Source organism: Fusarium odoratissimum (genome assembly GCF_000260195.1).
Source record: "Fusarium odoratissimum NRRL 54006 unplaced genomic scaffold supercont1.8, whole genome shotgun sequence".
Lineage (NCBI taxonomy): Eukaryota > Fungi > Ascomycota > Sordariomycetes > Hypocreales > Nectriaceae > Fusarium > Fusarium odoratissimum.
This window is the reverse complement of record NW_022158694.1, coordinates 972,870-989,088: the sequence shown is the minus strand read 5'-3', so window position 1 is coordinate 989,088 and position 16,219 is coordinate 972,870. Positions and strand designations below refer to the sequence as shown.

Below are 16,219 nucleotides of genomic sequence, written 5' to 3'. Positions count from 1 at the left end.
TCCCCGGATGCCCTCGGAAGATCCTCTTAATTGCCCCGGTCGGGGAGTCGGGGGGTTGTAATTTGCGAGCGGAAAAGTGATGCAAACTCCGCTAAGGCGCTGTAGGGCATTTATTGAGTTGGGGATGGAGTTATGAAGAGCAGGGGACAAGGTCCAAAGTGCAGAAGTGAGACATTATGATGAAGCTGAAGAACTTATGATTGATCTGTTTCAGACTACAGATTGGATGAGAGTAGTATACCATAGTATGGGCTGTTGAGTATCGCTTGGACTAGTAGGTATGAACAGTTTAGGCTACGTACAGACAGACTGCACAACCTCATATTCGTGTCTCAGCTGCATAACTGCCTAACAATGGAAGTCCAACATTCAGTGTTAACTCCGCCAAGTTTTTATCCCCGTTGTCATTGCACCCCCTAGTGCTAATCTCGGCAAGTTGGTTCTCGGTAGCTTCCATGATGCTTCCATTGTTGGTCCCGAGGAATGTACTTGCCTAGACTCCAAAGGTCATAGCTCCTTCACCCATTCTCTCAGTGTCTCTGTCTTGTCTCTGCCTCTGTCTCTCCATATTTTTACCTGACGTCTACATCTCCACCTCCTCATCTTCTCTCTTCTCCCCCTCTCTTTCATCTCTCTTCCCATTCATCAATGGATGCTAAATAATCTTGCCTGGTTGCCCTGGTCCAAACACCCCTACCTGGTGCAACTGTGACTCTGCTAAAGTCCGAAGCCTCCGGTTTGGGACATTACTACCACATGCCGCGTACTTCTTTGACGATCCGTCAACTGAGTTATCATTTTGGATCAACGAAAAATACTAAACCCTTGGCTTTTGTTTCCGCATACTCAACCCTTTCCTCAGCATCCTCTACCATCATGGCTCCAGCCGCAACTGCCGCTTCAGCTCAGTTGAAGCCTCCGGAGCTGGCTACAAGGGATGCACCTGGCTCATCTGGAGGCTCTATCGCCTCTAGCACTGCCGTGTCGAAAATACCTGGTCGAACAGCTCTTCCGGATGAAGCTGTTTCCAACCCTCACCATCTCCTCAAGCGTGGCTCTCTAGTGGGCTTCAAGAATCCTTATCCTTCACATGCATACAGTCCCAACTTCGGTACCATGGTGCGGAGAGTCTGGTGGTATGTGAGGACTTTGCTATGTCAAGAGCGCTTCGTCGTCCAGAAACTGATGATATGATTCTAGGCCCACTTTCACCGGCGACATGAAGCACCCCGATTTGACACCCCCAACTGTACCAGTGGTAAAGCCGCAATGGAATACCGAGCGCGAAACAAGCGATAGGATCCGTGCAACGTGGCTAGGCCACGCTTGCTACTATGTCGAATTCCCTTCTGGCCTGCGCGTTCTCTTCGACCCTGTCTTCGAGGATCGATGCTCTCCATTCAACTTCATGGGACCAAAACGATATACGCCCAAACCATGCGATATAAAAGATATTCCAATTATCGACGCTGTTTGCATCAGCCATTCCCATTACGACCACCTTTCGCATTCTTCCATTCTCGAGGTCCAGAAACACCATCCAGACGCACAATTCTTCGTTGGTCTAGGTCTGGAGACATGGTTCCGCAAGTCTGGCATCAACCATGTTACTGAGCTCGATTGGTGGGAGGATGCCGACCTCACTGTCACAGTCAAGGATGGAGACAATCCCCGCGAGATCAGCGCCAGGATAATGGCTTTGCCGTGTCAGCACGGTTCGGCGCGAACCATGTGGGATCGTGACACTACCCTATGGTGCTCGTGGGGTGTTCGATCTGGCAAGAAGTCAGTTTGGTTTGGTGGCGATACGGGCTACCGATCGGTCCCAAGTCTCCCTCCTGGAACCGATGATTACAGTGCTGAATATGATCATCTTCCGAGATGTCCTCAGTTCAAACAGATTGGCGAATTTCGGGGACCTTTTGACCTTGGTCTAATTCCAATTGGTGCCTATCATCCGCGTGTGGCTTTCTCGCCGGTGCATGCAGACCCGGCGGATGCCGTCGAGATCTTCCGCGATACGCAATGCAAGCGCGCAATGGGAATTCATTGGGGCACTTGGGCGCTCACATTGGAGGAAGTCATGGAACCCCCCAAGATGCTGAAGACTGCTCTACGAAAGAGAGGCCTACCTGAGGTGGGTGTATTTGATGTTTGCGATATTGGTGAAGCTCGAGAATTTTAGCTTGGGTATAAAAGAAGACCTTGGAGTCTAGAGAAGCGAGATATGTTTGCAGATGTAAATACCCTGATTTGTTTTAAGGCCCAGTCGGAACTGCTGGCATCCGGCTGGATGAGAAGTACACTGCGGTGCTCTTGTATACTACCTTCATTCGATTCAAGACTGAGACTTTGTAGAAGTTTACAAATTAATTTCCACTTCTTATAAGCTCTTTAAGAATAAGAAGAATAAACCCTCCGAAATGATGTCACAGTAAGACCCTGATCGACAATGGCCCGAGTTCGCACTGAGTGTCCAATCAAAGCTTTACTCTGACAACGATAAACTGTCAGCCTAAACCAGCTCCTCCTGGCTTGTCGCAACCGGTTAAAACGGAGCTCAACCAAAAAGTCTGGAATTGATCCTCAGTTCTTTCTCGTCTGAGAGGTCATTCCTTGCTGCTGGTTCCACGGTAGCACGAGCCACAGGTGACGTACCTCACTCGCCACACTATTGCCACATCAAGTATAAGAGACTCGTTTATATTCATCGCGACAACTACAAGTCTCATCAAAAGCTTCAAAAGACACAATTTTTATACGTTTCGAGACTTCTTTTCTCTTCTGGCCCACCACACAACACTAAGCCTTCGCAATCAAACATCATGGGTCTCCCCGCTTTTTCAGAGCCAGCAACAACCACTTCTCCTCAAACCCCGCAACAAGAACAGAATCACAGCACTGGCGTTGCTACCGGTGCAGGCGCAAACACTGGTGCAGGCGTAACAAGGCCCAAGACTGAAGAGGAGAAAGAGGCCGATCGACTTTATGAGGAGGCGATGGAGGAGGAGTATGCTAAGCGTGATGGAGGTGCCTAAGCATACAACTCGAGCATGACTCGAGGTCCAGATTTACGACCTGAAGTCAATTGACGAGAAATGATAGCTATACGGATGATATTCTCAACTCTGAACCGAATTGAATAATACAAGTTTCGATATAACCCTATGGTTCGCCTGACATGTGATCACTGCGTTCCAAGTGGTGGATGATATGTTGTTAACAGTGACGTCTATGAACAAATCAATAATGACAGCAGGCCTAGAGTTGGTTCAAAGCTTCGGTGCACGAAGAACGCCATAAAGCCAGATTGGTTGATGTATATATATAGAAAGTTGAGGTGAGTGAGGCTGTATGATATATCATGTTCCCACTGTCCTATTATACATGTAGCCTAATTTCTCGTGGCGACCTCATTTATATGCCAACTTTCATGATCATAAGTTATGGAGGAGCTATCGATTGGCGCTGGCTGTGTTGCAGGACTCAGATATCCGGGGTAAATCTTAGCAGAATCGAGAGCTACTCGTTCCATGAATCAGATGGCTCAACGCCACCTTAGATTGTTTACCCAGATGATGTTCGTTGTCCAATCTCTTGAGCAGATGCTCGTAATCGCCCTGGAATTGTCACACTCCCATAAGGTCAAAGTATATTCCCCAGCCTAGAGATTTCTATGCTGCCATTGACGACTCTTTGTCCGAATAGACTATTCAGCTCTTCTTGGCAGGAGACAATCGTGAGCAATCCAGGAGTCGGTATGCCTTTCTGGCGTGATATTGAACTGCAGTTGGTTGGCTTTATGTAGAGTATAGTGTGGTACCAAACCAAGTCAGCCTCGGGGTTCGGGAATCAGGCACTTGGACGACAAGAATTCTAATGAGAGTAGAGTAAAATCGTTCAATCATTCTCTCGCAGTCTTGCCAATGCAGCAGCAATACCTCCACTGAGCTGCTCGTCCTTATCTGTCTGGCTCGCACGGGTGGCCTCTTCTGTCTGGGCAGTCTTCTTCGATGCCTCGATAGCAGCTGCAAGCATGGCCTCTTCATCGTCTTCATCATCGGTGTTGTCCATAAACTGGAATTGCTTGGATGCGGGCTCATTTGTCTTTTCTGCAGAAGGTGTATCTTTGGCGGGAGATTGTCGCGAAGATGATGCAGCAGATGGCATATCTCGTAGAGGGACCCGCGAAAGAGGTAAAGCCTGGTCAAGTCTTGCTGATCGTTCCGAGGCCTTTGCGCCTCTCTTGGCAGCCTTTTTCACTCTGAATGGCTCTTCGACTGCAGACTGCCACCTCTTGACTTTAACACCTCCCCATCCATTTAGCATACCGAGTTGTTCTGCATCAGCATTGATTGCATTTTTTAAACTGCCGAAATTGCTCACTACAGCGACCGCATCTGATTTGTTCAGACTTCTCGGCACTGTGACGAACTCTACCAGCTTCTCACCATAGCTGGACGGTTGTTGGCCACGGATCGCACCAAATGTAGCATTCTCGTAGCTCTTGTATAACTCGATATAGCGTGCGGCTTCAGCGGCGGACCAGCAGAGGATAAGGGTGACATTGTTGACGAGTGATGTCTTTGATAGTTCTTTCAAGGAGGCTTCGTGGTTGGGAATGTCGACCATGGTGAGGAGGATGCGCAGGTTGTATTTGCCTTGAAGGTTACGGATTCGTGTATAGATGTATTCGGGATGCAGACGATGGTACTTGAGACTAAAAAGGGTCAGTATCAAGACAACACATAAACAGACGCGCAAAGCTACCTCAGGAACAGAGCGCAAGTACCCAATCCCAGAACATAATCAGCTGGGATATCGCTATACTCCCATGGCATTGATCGAATGCTCGTAAGAACAGGATTTCCTCGCTGGCGCGGAGATACCAGGATAGTTGAACCAGACTGCTTCTGAGGTAGAGCCTGTGGTGTTGGTTGAACAACCTTTCCCGCGCTGGAGGCAGCTGGCGGTGCTTTATCTAGACGTTGGGGTGTAGGTTGTTGGATTCTTGTAGGCGTGGGTTGTTGAACTGATCGTGCGGCAGGCGTGGGATCAGCTGCGGCCATAGCGGCCAGGAGCTCGTCGTCTGCACCGTAGTCGTCGTCCATGATGTATTATTGAAGCGGCGTAGTGAAACTGGTCGGTCACGTTGCTAGCTTCTCGTTATGTGCTTTTTGAAAGATGATGGTAGTTCACGCATCGCGTAAGTCGAGTTGAGCAAGGGTGGGTCGTCACTCCTAATAGGTACTCTTTCAGTCTACTAGATAATGAACATTCTTCCTCTATAGATCCTACGTCTTTTGTTCTCTATCTTTTGCGTCTCATTATGCTGAATCTCTACAGAGTTATTATTGATTAATTCCATCAATATCTGCCTAGGATAAGGATGCTAATGCCTTTCTCTTTGCAGTGTAAAAGTGCATCTACGTCATTCAATCAAATCACACAGCCATTGATAAAGTTTACCTAACTCAGCACAAGCGAAGTATAGCCCACTTACTAGCTAAGCCAATTCTTAATGGATTGGCCTTATACTGTATTCGAAGCTCTAGGTAGGTAGTTACCATTATCGTCGAGGTATCGATACCTGTAAATGTGTCCGTGTACGCCTGGAAGATCATTTACTCCTTTCAAAAATCCGGTTCTCAATCAGCATCGTCAACTTGCCACAATCAACTTAATGCAACCCAAACGTCAAGATCATCATGAAATCTATTTTTGACCCTTGGCTCCTGGTTCCTGTTCTTAGCTCAATGATCTACACTTTTCAACGTGGCAGTGCTGATGGTCTTCAATCACAACTCATTCACATGCAATGATAAGCATCAAACTCATTGATCAAGGTAAATTCAAAGTGCAGTAACTAAAAAAAAACAAGTTCCTCCAGGTATCTCCCATCCAATCCTATCCGCAGCTCCAGCCGCTTTTGCCCTGTCCTGTCCTATCCTATCCTAACCAATGCCAGGTTATTCCCTCTGGCCGCGCCCATAACGCCAGTTACCATAATGTTCGTTATTTGCGTACACATATCCTCGTGTACATCATGTCTGTCTCAAGTCTAATCCAAATCTTCTTCTAGTCCTGCATATTCTGTGGGACTGGGCAGTGTGCTCTCTGTGAGGGAGGAATGGATCGAGTAAAGGGAGGCCAACCAGCAGTCGAACATGGTTGCCACTTTTTGTGCCTCTGCGTTTGATGATTGTTGCCGTGTTAGTTGATCGCGTAGTCTCTCGTACGCCTCGATCATAACCCAAACCTGCAGTGCTGCAGTATCTTGTCCGTTTCGCTGTGGTCGGCCTGACACAACCGATGATAATTCGCTAGTGAGTAGATCGAGCGCTATTTGAAGGCTGATGTTTTCCTGGAATGAGTGCCCTGATGATGAAGGTGGTCGAAATTCATCTGTCCAAGAACCTCGTGGTGTTCCGGGGGTCTGATCGGGAGATGGTGGTGGTGAGAATGAATATGGCTTGAAGTAAATAGTGTCTCCTTCAACGGCAGCCACATTCGTATCGTGAGTCGCTGCTGACCTGAGTCTGGGTCTCAGCTGACGGGGTATAGCCGTCATAGATGAATACGTATTTGATGACCGTAAACTTTGTCGCTTGGCTCCGTGGGGAGATATCTGAAGAGGGGTGTCGTCGAATGAATATGTCGATGCTCGTGATGGTAACTGTGAGTCCAGCGCTGGTGGGCCATCTCTCGACTCAAGAACAGCGTTATACTGATCAGCGATCAATTCAACGCTTGACGTCTTCTCTGGCACATCCTTCGCCTTGCGCGCAAGTGCATGTTGCTCTAGTTGTCCTATTCGAAAGACTGGTGTCTTGGCCTGGCGTCGCATGATAGATGATGTCGAGGTAGTTGATGCGGTCGAAGGGAGAGAAGAGCTGTCCAATGATGGCCGCGCATGATGATCCTGGAGGGTCAAATGGTGAAATTCTGGGATTTGGCGCTGAGAAGATTGTCTCCGTGGTGGAGGACTGAAGAATGCCCTCGGTGGCTCGGATTCAGGTTCGTGTTGGTACTGATGGTGCTGTTGCTGAGGCGGTTCATATGGTGAATTGATCTCTGGCTGAAGATGGTCCTCCGGCTCTGAAAATGAGGGCACAAAAACGGTCTTTGGTCGAAGATAATGATCCCATTTTGAATCGCTCAAATCGGGAGCGCCGTTCTGAATTTGTCGTTGCGACGGTGAAGACATACTGCTCTGAGGGCTGAGGCTAGACATGGTCGAGTCGGTAGAACCGCGCTTAGCTTTGTTGAGGCTTTTGAGTTTCGGGTCAGGTTTTTGGAGTTTGCGCCTGGGAGGCTTCAAACTGTGACTTCGTGCGAGAGTGTTCTCCATGACGGGCGGTGAAAATTGATGTTGAGAGCCGCGGTTTCAGGATGTAGCATTTAAAATGCAAGGTGAGTGATAAGCGTGGATCGTCGTCAAGGGCGCTTGGGTGAGAATTTGAGGTGAATTAAAACTCGTGTGTTACGCGTATCTTGGTTGATATTGGTCACGTTGGTTGGTGAATTCTGGGGATTTCGCAGCCATGGGAGACAAACATGGGAGAGATATGTGAGGTATGTTATATGACGAAGATGTGTAGGAAAAAGCAAATGCGAAATCGTGCAAGCTGCAGCAGACAAGACAGGCAGAGAGAGTTCAGTCAAGGTAAGGTAAGTCAGTCGTAATTATGTACGTAGTAAAGCCGAGAGACACAGTCAAGGCCTTACCGCTTCCCTGGCCCAAAGTGGCTTCCAAGCTGCAGGTTAGAGTGGAAGTCCAATCAAGAGCACCACGAGGTGGATGGGATACTCCACGTCATGGGTCGAAGGGAAGAAAAAAGGGTTGGGGATAGGCAGGGATGATCAAAAACTGGGATTCTGCAACCTGCAACCTGCAACTTTTCTGGCATCAACAGGAACAGAACAGACTCCAACAGGCTTGACAGGGCTGGACTACAGGCATTGGATGGCCCGGAAAGATACAGCTACAGCTGGTAACCGAGACGAGGGTGTACTGTATCCTCTTAAAGGAAACTGATCCGCGGTACTCAACTTGATCATTGTGGTCGTTGGCACCAAAACAAGATTCACCCTCTCGACTCTAACTCTTCCAGAATCTGACGAGAACAACCTCGGACCACCCGCCTCTGCAGCGGTGAAGCCCACACCAGCAACTGATAATCAGGACCCTTCCCTGTCTGGCCCTGTCACCCGACCCGACTGACAGACAGACATACTTGAGTGCGCTGTAGAAACGCCTTACAGCTGCCGCAACACCCTCACAGGCTCAGGCTTCGCACTAGGCTACTTCCTAGTGCCAAAACGGTTGTTATCCGTATGGCCCTGCCGCGTCGCGTGTGATTGAATCCAGCTTGAGCTGATGTCATGTCATGTGTGCCTCTATCGTACTGTATCGATCAAAGACCCTTACTGAGGTCTGAGCCCATTTACTCATTGTGAGGGGTTAAAAAGACGTGTCTCTTGTGTCGATGGGCTGTTATTCTGAAGCCATCCCATCAGTTGTGGCAATGTCATTGCGAGTAAGTTCATGTACGCGAGTTAGATATGCATGAGGGTGCTGGCTGTGGTAGAAGCCGGCTGCCTCTCTTCGCAGACTTTTTTTTGACAATAATTTGTTGTGAACGCAAATGTTTCTCTTCGGTCTTGAATATCCTAATCGTCATTGATCAACAAGACACTGAGCGTTAGGGAGTAGAATAAGGCCGTCGGCGGTTCCTTTTATGAAGAACCTCTGTCTTTACGACGGGATAAACGAGAGAAGGCTTCTTCAGAGTCAAAAGTCAAAGAAATACAGTGTCTGTATGGCCAGCAGACGGTGACGGATACTGTATGCAGTTAATTTACTCAGGTGGTTGGGGAAGTGAAATGGTTCTCGTGCCCATTGAAGAAACGGTCAAGACATGGTATGATATAAGAGGGATTTCTGAAATCTCAAAAAGACCATAGTTATCATTTTAAAGAAGCTTAATTATCCGTCGGGTATTTTTAACGAATTTGAGGAATTCAGTTAATGCTTTTAGTTGAACTGACTTGTTAACAGACTTTCTCTGTGCGCATTGGATCCCATGTTAGTGAGGGGTACTCGGATCGGATCGCGGGGACACATCGTGGGGTCAAAACTCAACATCGGATAATAATTTAAATGGATTTTTTGATTTTTTTGGCGAGGCACTAAAACCTCCATTAGCATAAACTTCAGTCACGAGGTTTATTTTCCCCTCAAGCCAGTCTCATTTCCACTAGGAGAGATGGAGCACATTGAATACCTTAGTGCCTATAGCTACGTGCTCTTTATAATGGATATTCTGCCTGCGGGGGGGAAGACCGAGACCGTTCATACCAGGTCAATTACTGCGCGGGGGCGGGTCGCGGGGGTCTACTGCTCTTAGGCGCTGAACCATGAGTACTTCTTACAACACCAAGACCTTACTGTAGATCAAGTCCTTGATGATATCCTCCTAACAAATGCTCCCCCCAAACCCACCCCCAAATCTACAACTCTCCCCTCTCCAGACCCAAACCCAAGCATGTTTATCGGCAAGAACATGCCGGCGGATAGCTTCTCATGATATACAAATTCACTTTCATGGGGGTTTCCAGTGAGCGGGTCCCGTTATTCCATCAATCAGACGCAGAAGAATTGGTCGTCATGGCATCTCGACTCTTCTTTTACCCCACATCGTGACAATGGATGAGGTCTCATGAGAGAGTCTGTGGGAGGAGTAAAAAAAAGGGACCAGCGAAAGGGAGAAGCTATAAAACATGACGTTCCCGGCCTGTGTCTCTATTTAGCCTCAATTGATTCATTATAATCTTAACGACTTTATATTTCTTCTTCTTCTTCTTCCTCGTCGTGATCTTCTCATCATAACTCCTCACTATTGAAACCTCCCCCTCCCCCGCGTTCGGAGCTCACCCCACCTCAAGTGTGTCCCTCATGCTTCACTGAGCTCTCTCATACTCGATAACTTCAACAATTGCCTTACGAATCTACAAAATAAACCGCAATCATGGGTGAAATCACAATTACCGGCTGGAAGACTCGAGATGTTCGCTTTCCTACTTCTCTCGACGGAACTGGCTCCGATGCCATGAACGCTGCTGGCAACTATTCCTCCGCCTACTGCATCCTCGAGACAGACTCTGAATACACCGGCCACGGAATGGTCAGTACTCAATTCCTTCAGAGACCATCTCAATCGTAGCTGACTGACTTGGTATAGACCTTCACTATCGGCCGTGGAAACGACATCGTCTGCGCTGCCATCAACCACGTCGCCGAGCGTCTCAAGGGCAGGACCCTCTCCTCCCTCGTCGCAAACTGGGGCCAGACATGGCGACATCTCGTCAACGACAGTCAGCTCCGATGGATCGGTCCCGAGAAGGGTGTCATCCACCTGGCTCTCGGTGCCGTCGTCAACGCTGTCTGGGATCTCTGGGCCAAGACCCTCAACAAGCCCGTCTGGCGCATCGTCGCTGACATGAGCCCTGAGGAGTTCGTCAGCTGCATTGACTTCCGTTACATCACCGATGCTATCACCCCCGAGGAGGCTGTCGCTATGCTTAAGGAGCAGGAGCCTACCAAGGCTAAGCGTCTCGAAGAGGCTCTTAACAACCGCGCTGTGCCCGCTTACACAACGAGCGCTGGCTGGCTTGGATACGGGGAGGATAAGATGAAGAGTCTGCTTCAGGAGACTCTCAACGCTGGATACAGACACTTCAAGGTCAAGGTCGGTGGTGACATTGAGCGCGACCGCAAGCGTCTGGGTATTGCTCGTGAGGTCATTGGTTATGACAAGGGCAACGTTCTCATGACAGATGCCAACCAGGTTTGGTCTGTTCCTGAGGCCATTGAGTACATGAAGCAGCTCGCCGACTTCAAGCCTTGGTTCATCGAGGAGCCTACATCCCCCGATGATGTCCTCGGTCACAAGGCCGTTCGCGATGCCCTTAAGCCTTATGGCATTGGTGTCGCTACTGGTGAGATGTGCCAGAACCGTGTTATCTTCAAGCAACTCCTCCAGACCGGTGCCATCGATGTGTGTCAGATCGACGCCTGCCGTATGGGCGGTGTCAACGAGGTCCTTGCTGTCCTCCTCATGGCCAAGAAGTTTGGTGTGCCTATTGTTCCTCACTCCGGCGGTGTTGGTCTTCCTGAGTACACACAGCACCTGAGCACCATCGACTACGTTGTTGTCTCTGGAAAGCTGTCTGTTCTTGAGTATGTGGACCACCTCCACGAGCACTTCTTCCACCCATCTGTTATCAAGGACGGTTACTACACCACCCCTGTTGAGCCTGGATACAGTGTTGAGATGAAGCCTGAGAGCATGGATCGATTTAGCTACCCTGGTGAGAAAGGTGTGAGTTGGTGGACTTCAGATGAGGCCAAGGTTATTCTCGATGGTGAGAAGATTTAATGGGTGGTTGAAAAGGGTTGGATAAAAGGACCTGGTGCTGTGTATCTGAAATGCCTCCATAAGCGGAATATCATGAATTTATGAGTTATCAAATCTAACAGGCCTCTCTATGATGTTAATTGTTTATAAGCCTAGCTGCTGATTTATGAATTGTGTTATATCTCCGAGTTCTCCAGGACAGTACCAATGCTCCAAGTCTGGGTAAGTCTTTAACTCGACTTCTACTCCCATGCGCTCCAAGCATTTGGCAGCGCTTAGTCCGTGACAATACTCAACATCCTCGTCTTTTTTACCATGTCCCATGAACACGGAAGTGTTCAGGAAAGGGAAACAGGTCATTAGTGGTGCAGGGCTAAGCTCTGCCTCTTCACGAAGCTCGTCGATTGCCCTTTGTAGGGGACTTTTTGCTTCCTCTTCACTATCCCTTTCGAACAGTCCGTCTTCTGATATGTCGCCGCCCATATTATCCACCATTAAACTCTCAGCCAAGGGCATGAAACCACTCATTATAACCACAGCGCCCAGACTCCGACCCTCCCAAAGCAACCAACTCATCAACGCCATTGCACCGCCTTGACTGAAACCAATCAACACTACTTTTCCTGCATCCCCCCTCAACCTTTCTATCTCATCTTCCAATAACTTATGGATGTACTCAATACTTGGTCGCATGTTCCCACGCGCCTCGGGCTCCCAGTCACCAGTTCCTTCATACCATTGGTGAATAAGTGAACGGCGATACTTCGTAGCCCGCGCTAGAGGCGCGGTCGGGAACACGAAGCGAGCATGCGGAAGCGATTGGCGAAACGATATTGATGGATCGGGAGAAGGAGATGCAAGAAGTGGTGAGTGGAACTTCTGTGCGTTGAAGCCACGGCCGTGAAGGACGATGATTGTGAGTCTATGAGGTGAGACGAGAGGAGGAATGGTTACCAGTGATGGAAATTCTCCTCGTCTGGGGCGAGACAAATTTCTTGTGGCATTTTCTGCTGACATTTTTGTTGATGTTGATATTAATTGAGTGTGCATATGTGGTTAAGTGAGGTTGGTTGATGGATTGATGGATTGATGAAGGCCTATGAGAAGTGACAGACCTTGCCAGTGAATGAGATGAGTTAAAGGGCCACCGGGCAATAATGTTTCCTACTATTTCGTTTTCTTACAATATTGAATCTTAAATATTGAATTTCTCAGTCAAAATTGTTCTCTGGTCTTCTCACACACATAAGCCATTCGTTGTGCTGTGTTGATCTCACCACTTCTATAAGGTCTCGTTAGCGAACGTGTCACTATATTCTGCCCCACGTAACGCACCCCTTCACCTCAACCTCACATCACCAACTTCACACGCTCATTCAACCCTCTACTCAAAATGGGTCTCCTTAACCACGAAACAAACCCAATATCTTCTCTAACAGCCGCCTTCACTGCTTGGAAGGGTCTTCTCCTCGCCATCGCTCTCGGCGCGTCTGTAGGCCCAGACTACGATACTTCAACATCTCTCTTCTTCAACATCGTCTATGGCCCAGCAACACCTGTTCCTGCTCTCGCTACTCGTCTGACGAGATGGGACGCGCTGTATTTCATGCATGATGCGGTGAAGGGCAAAGTGTATGAGCAGGAGTGGGCGTTTGGCATTGGACTGCCAGCCGTTGTACGTGGCATTAATGAGTTATTTGGACTTGAGGGCTGGGATGCCATTATTGCGATTGCCATCTCACACGTTTCTCACATTATTGCTGTTCTATCGCTGTACCAGCTCACTATTGTGCTATGCAATGATCGGAAACTTGCATATTTGGCTGCGGCCGTGCATATTCTTTCACCTGGCGGCCTCTTCCTTTCAGCACCGTATGCAGAGAGCACATTTGCATGCTTGTCCTTTGTTGGCAATCTTCTTTTTGCCTTGAGTCTGAAAGCCAGCCCCGACTCACTGAGGCGCAATGTTTCCGTCATTGGAGCAGGGCTGTTATATGGGGTTTCCTGTATCTTTCGAAGCAATGGACTCTTTGGTGGTGTTCTCTTTGCGGTGGAAGCTATCAAAGGCCTCACAGCACTTCTTGGCGGGTTCACCTTCTCCAAAGCTCTAAGGCTAGTTGCACCTGTTATTGGCGGGCTGTTCGTTGCAGTTGGTTTTGCTGCGCCTCAGATTCTGGCGTGGATGAGGTATTGCAATGTGCAGGATAATGGAGAACAACGCCCTTGGTGTACACGCCCTCTCCCAAGTATCTACACATTTGTCCAAGAAGAATACTGGTATGTTGTCAGAAGCAAATTAAATAGTGGCAACTAACATAAACAGGAACGTTGGCTTCCTCAGATACTGGACACCCAACCAAATTCCTCTCTTCCTCCTTGCAGCTCCCATGCTCACAATCCTCATCAAATCAGGAACAGAGGTCATGCGAGAACCTTCCCGAGGTCTTCGAGCCATGATTTCTGGCACAGACGAACAGTGCAGGCTGCTCGTAAGAACTCTAGCTGCTGTGCAAACTCTTCTCGCCGTCTTGGCTATCACAAACTATCACGTCCAGATCATCAGTCGTATATCATCCGCCTACCCCGTGTGGTATTGGTGGGTCGCTTCATGCCTCATGGATAGGCAAAGACAGAATTTGGGTTATGGGATAATCATGTTTATCAGTACGTATGCCATGATCCAAGGGGGTCTCTTTGCATCCTTTTTGCCGCCTGCCTGAGGCAGTGGTGTATATACTTTCTGTTCTTGAGTTGAGCTGTTTTTTTCTAGAGCCTGATTCGGCGGTCGGGCAGCTCAATGGGATTCGACATGATAGTGAAATAAAAATAGAATTGAAATTATCAAAGTTTTATATCGTCATACTTTCATTCTCTCATGTTAATAAGAGACATATGGTGCATGTTGAGGCAACAAAGGGGGTCGTTCTGTTGTTGGTGAATATTAAATCTCTATTTCTGTCTACATAAAGACATGATATCGCATCTTAATTGTCTTTTCTCTTCCATCTTTTAAAGATCCATCAGTTCTCATATTCGTCGCTACCAGTTACACTTACACATACTCACTCTATCAAGGCTTCTCTGCTTTTCCCCCAACCAACTCCCATTATGTCAGCGACAGGTAAGTTGATGATCATTATTCGGAGACATGTAAAGTCTGACCAGCAACCACCAGGACAACAGCCAGATCAGCAACCAGAGCATCGATCCAATGGATCTTCCTCCACTGCACATATTATCCTTGGGCTGCTCACTCCCCCACCGACTCCCCCTCCCTTAACTTCCGGTCCTCCCCCTCCCCCGTCTCAGCCTCCTGATACAACTCCTGACAACGGAATTTGCAACTGTATTGAAATGTTGGTTGAGACCGAAGAGGTTGAGGAACAAGAACAGGACACAGCCAAGACCATTTCCCCTGTAAGTTTTCACTCACACTCACATTTACATTTACAACACTCCTTTCTAACAAGAATGCAGCCCCTTGAGGCAACACCCGGCTTCAGCTCTACTGTTAAGACTACTTTGCTGAGCTTGAGAGCCCGTTGGGGCGACCTGCAGGCTATTGTTCACAACCAAGCGAGTAGAGCATGCCAACCTTCTTCTGGATAAAGCCTATTGCATCATCCCTAGAGATCATGGCAATAGGGTTGCACTTTTTTAATTTATCATCGATCATAAAGTCGTGATAAGGACTTAGCGAATGGGTCACTTGAGAAGAGCTGGATAAGAAGCCCGTGTCTTCGTCATACCAAGGAATGTATCTTTTTGGGCGGTTTCAAGTATATATCTCGACTCATTGCTATGGGCAGAAGCAGAATAACAGTCTTTTGATATATAATTCATGACAGAGTGCGGCCCAAATCATGTTCTCGCCAGTAAATTCCAATATTATATGCATAACCATCCAGCTCTCATTATTAAGGCCTTTTTTTTTTTCATTCTAGTGACCAAGACACTTGGGCTACTTAAAGATCGTTTCGCCCCTGATTCAAACAAAGTCTTCGGCCCTACATCCAAGGATGGCTCCAACAATTATCAAATTCTAGTAATGAGGTTTTATAACTATTCGTAGTCAAAGTAAATAGCCATAGCTACACTCAAAAAGAACGGGAGCAACTCAAAATTATCAATAAGGCCACTGGAAACTAGAAAATGATACTTATCTATTGAATAGTTGTCATGAGACCAAGACATGTCGCATGGGATGCCAAGGTGGCTCGTGTTATTAGGCTAATAGGCAATTTCATGAAACGCTTGTATTATTTTTTTATATAGAAAAACTGTTCTGGTCGCTGTAGAGCCTGTTACCATCTACATGAAACCAATAACGACAACGCCTTTAAACACCCAGAAGACAATGCACCGTGTTTGTATGTTAATTCACCCATTCGCTGACTCTACCCAACAATGAAACCAAGGCCTCAAGTACAAGCCCTTAGTACGCTTTAAGATGTCAAGCACGAGTGTTCCATTAATCTTTGCGCTCGCATTTTGGCATGTGGGACAACTTCAAGACAAGCACCTAGTTCTAAGCATACGACTCTCTGATCTTGGTGATTCCAAAATTGTTCATAAAATAGATCGTTTAAGTCGTGTTGCGTCTTCCGTCGTTGTGAGGTCGCTGCTCCACAGATGGCCTAGATCCGGAACTTCCAGAGGGTCCTCCGTTGCTTTCTTGTCCTTCTTCTTCCTCCTCTTCATCTTGTTCTCGGACAGTTGGTAATGCGGTGTTCCTTGCCTTGCTCTGTGTAGAGCTTTCCGCACTTTGAGGGCCTGTGGAAATCCTGGGTCGCATAAAG

At 47.9% G+C, this 16,219-nt stretch overlaps 9 protein-coding genes across 9 annotated transcripts; 5 read left to right on the top strand and 4 right to left on the bottom strand.

The window, feature by feature from the left end:
• The first annotated feature begins 412 nt into the window (after positions 1-412).
• On the top strand, positions 413-2,456 carry FOIG_06144 (uncharacterized protein). The gene is made up of 2 exons (XM_031205132.1): positions 413-1,136; positions 1,201-2,456. The coding sequence occupies exons 1-2, from the start codon at positions 757-759 to the stop codon at positions 2,183-2,185; spliced, it is 1,365 nt and encodes a 454-aa protein (XP_031065381.1). The 5' UTR covers positions 413-756; the 3' UTR covers positions 2,186-2,456.
• Positions 2,457-2,494: 38 nt separating this feature from the next.
• On the top strand, positions 2,495-3,177 carry FOIG_06143 (uncharacterized protein). Its single transcript, XM_031205131.1, has one exon. The coding sequence runs from the start codon at positions 2,826-2,828 to the stop codon at positions 3,036-3,038; it is 213 nt and encodes a 70-aa protein (XP_031065380.1). The 5' UTR covers positions 2,495-2,825; the 3' UTR covers positions 3,039-3,177.
• On the bottom strand, positions 2,547-5,234 carry FOIG_06142 (DNA excision repair protein ERCC-1). Its single transcript, XM_031205130.1, has 2 exons — positions 4,771-5,234; positions 2,547-4,720 (listed from the first exon to the last, which is right to left on the bottom strand). The coding sequence occupies exons 1-2, from the start codon at positions 5,109-5,111 to the stop codon at positions 3,901-3,903; spliced, it is 1,161 nt and encodes a 386-aa protein (XP_031065379.1). The 5' UTR covers positions 5,112-5,234; the 3' UTR covers positions 2,547-3,900.
• Positions 5,235-5,719: 485 nt separating this feature from the next.
• Positions 5,720-8,790, bottom strand: FOIG_06141 (uncharacterized protein). The gene has a single exon (XM_031205129.1). The coding sequence runs from the start codon at positions 7,349-7,351 to the stop codon at positions 6,062-6,064; it is 1,290 nt and encodes a 429-aa protein (XP_031065378.1). The 5' UTR covers positions 7,352-8,790; the 3' UTR covers positions 5,720-6,061.
• Positions 8,791-9,719: 929 nt separating this feature from the next.
• FOIG_06140 (mandelate racemase) lies at positions 9,720-11,609 on the top strand. The gene is made up of 2 exons (XM_031205128.1): positions 9,720-10,187; positions 10,245-11,609. Exons 1-2 carry the CDS (start codon positions 10,032-10,034, stop codon positions 11,439-11,441), a joined length of 1,353 nt encoding a protein of 450 aa, XP_031065377.1. The 5' UTR covers positions 9,720-10,031; the 3' UTR covers positions 11,442-11,609.
• Positions 11,487-12,563, bottom strand: FOIG_06139 (uncharacterized protein). Its single transcript, XM_031205127.1, has one exon. It carries the CDS (start codon positions 12,468-12,470, stop codon positions 11,565-11,567), a length of 906 nt encoding a protein of 301 aa, XP_031065376.1. The 5' UTR covers positions 12,471-12,563; the 3' UTR covers positions 11,487-11,564.
• A 193-nt stretch (positions 12,564-12,756) lies between these two features.
• Positions 12,757-14,246, top strand: FOIG_06138 (GPI mannosyltransferase 2). The gene is made up of 2 exons (XM_031205126.1): positions 12,757-13,697; positions 13,744-14,246. Exons 1-2 carry the CDS (start codon positions 12,814-12,816, stop codon positions 14,138-14,140), a joined length of 1,281 nt encoding a protein of 426 aa, XP_031065375.1. The 5' UTR covers positions 12,757-12,813; the 3' UTR covers positions 14,141-14,246.
• Positions 14,247-14,528: 282 nt separating this feature from the next.
• FOIG_06137 (uncharacterized protein) lies at positions 14,529-15,029 on the top strand (the record flags this gene model as incomplete). The annotated part of the gene is made up of 3 exons (XM_031205125.1): positions 14,529-14,541; positions 14,596-14,837; positions 14,898-15,029. The coding sequence occupies 3 exons, from the start codon at positions 14,529-14,531 to the stop codon at positions 15,027-15,029; spliced, it is 387 nt and encodes a 128-aa protein (XP_031065374.1).
• A 976-nt stretch (positions 15,030-16,005) lies between these two features.
• On the bottom strand, positions 16,006-16,215 carry FOIG_06136 (uncharacterized protein; the record flags this gene model as incomplete). Its single annotated transcript, XM_031205124.1, has 1 exon — positions 16,006-16,215. One exon carries the CDS (start codon positions 16,213-16,215, stop codon positions 16,006-16,008), a length of 210 nt encoding a protein of 69 aa, XP_031065373.1.
• Positions 16,216-16,219: the final 4 nt, after the last annotated feature.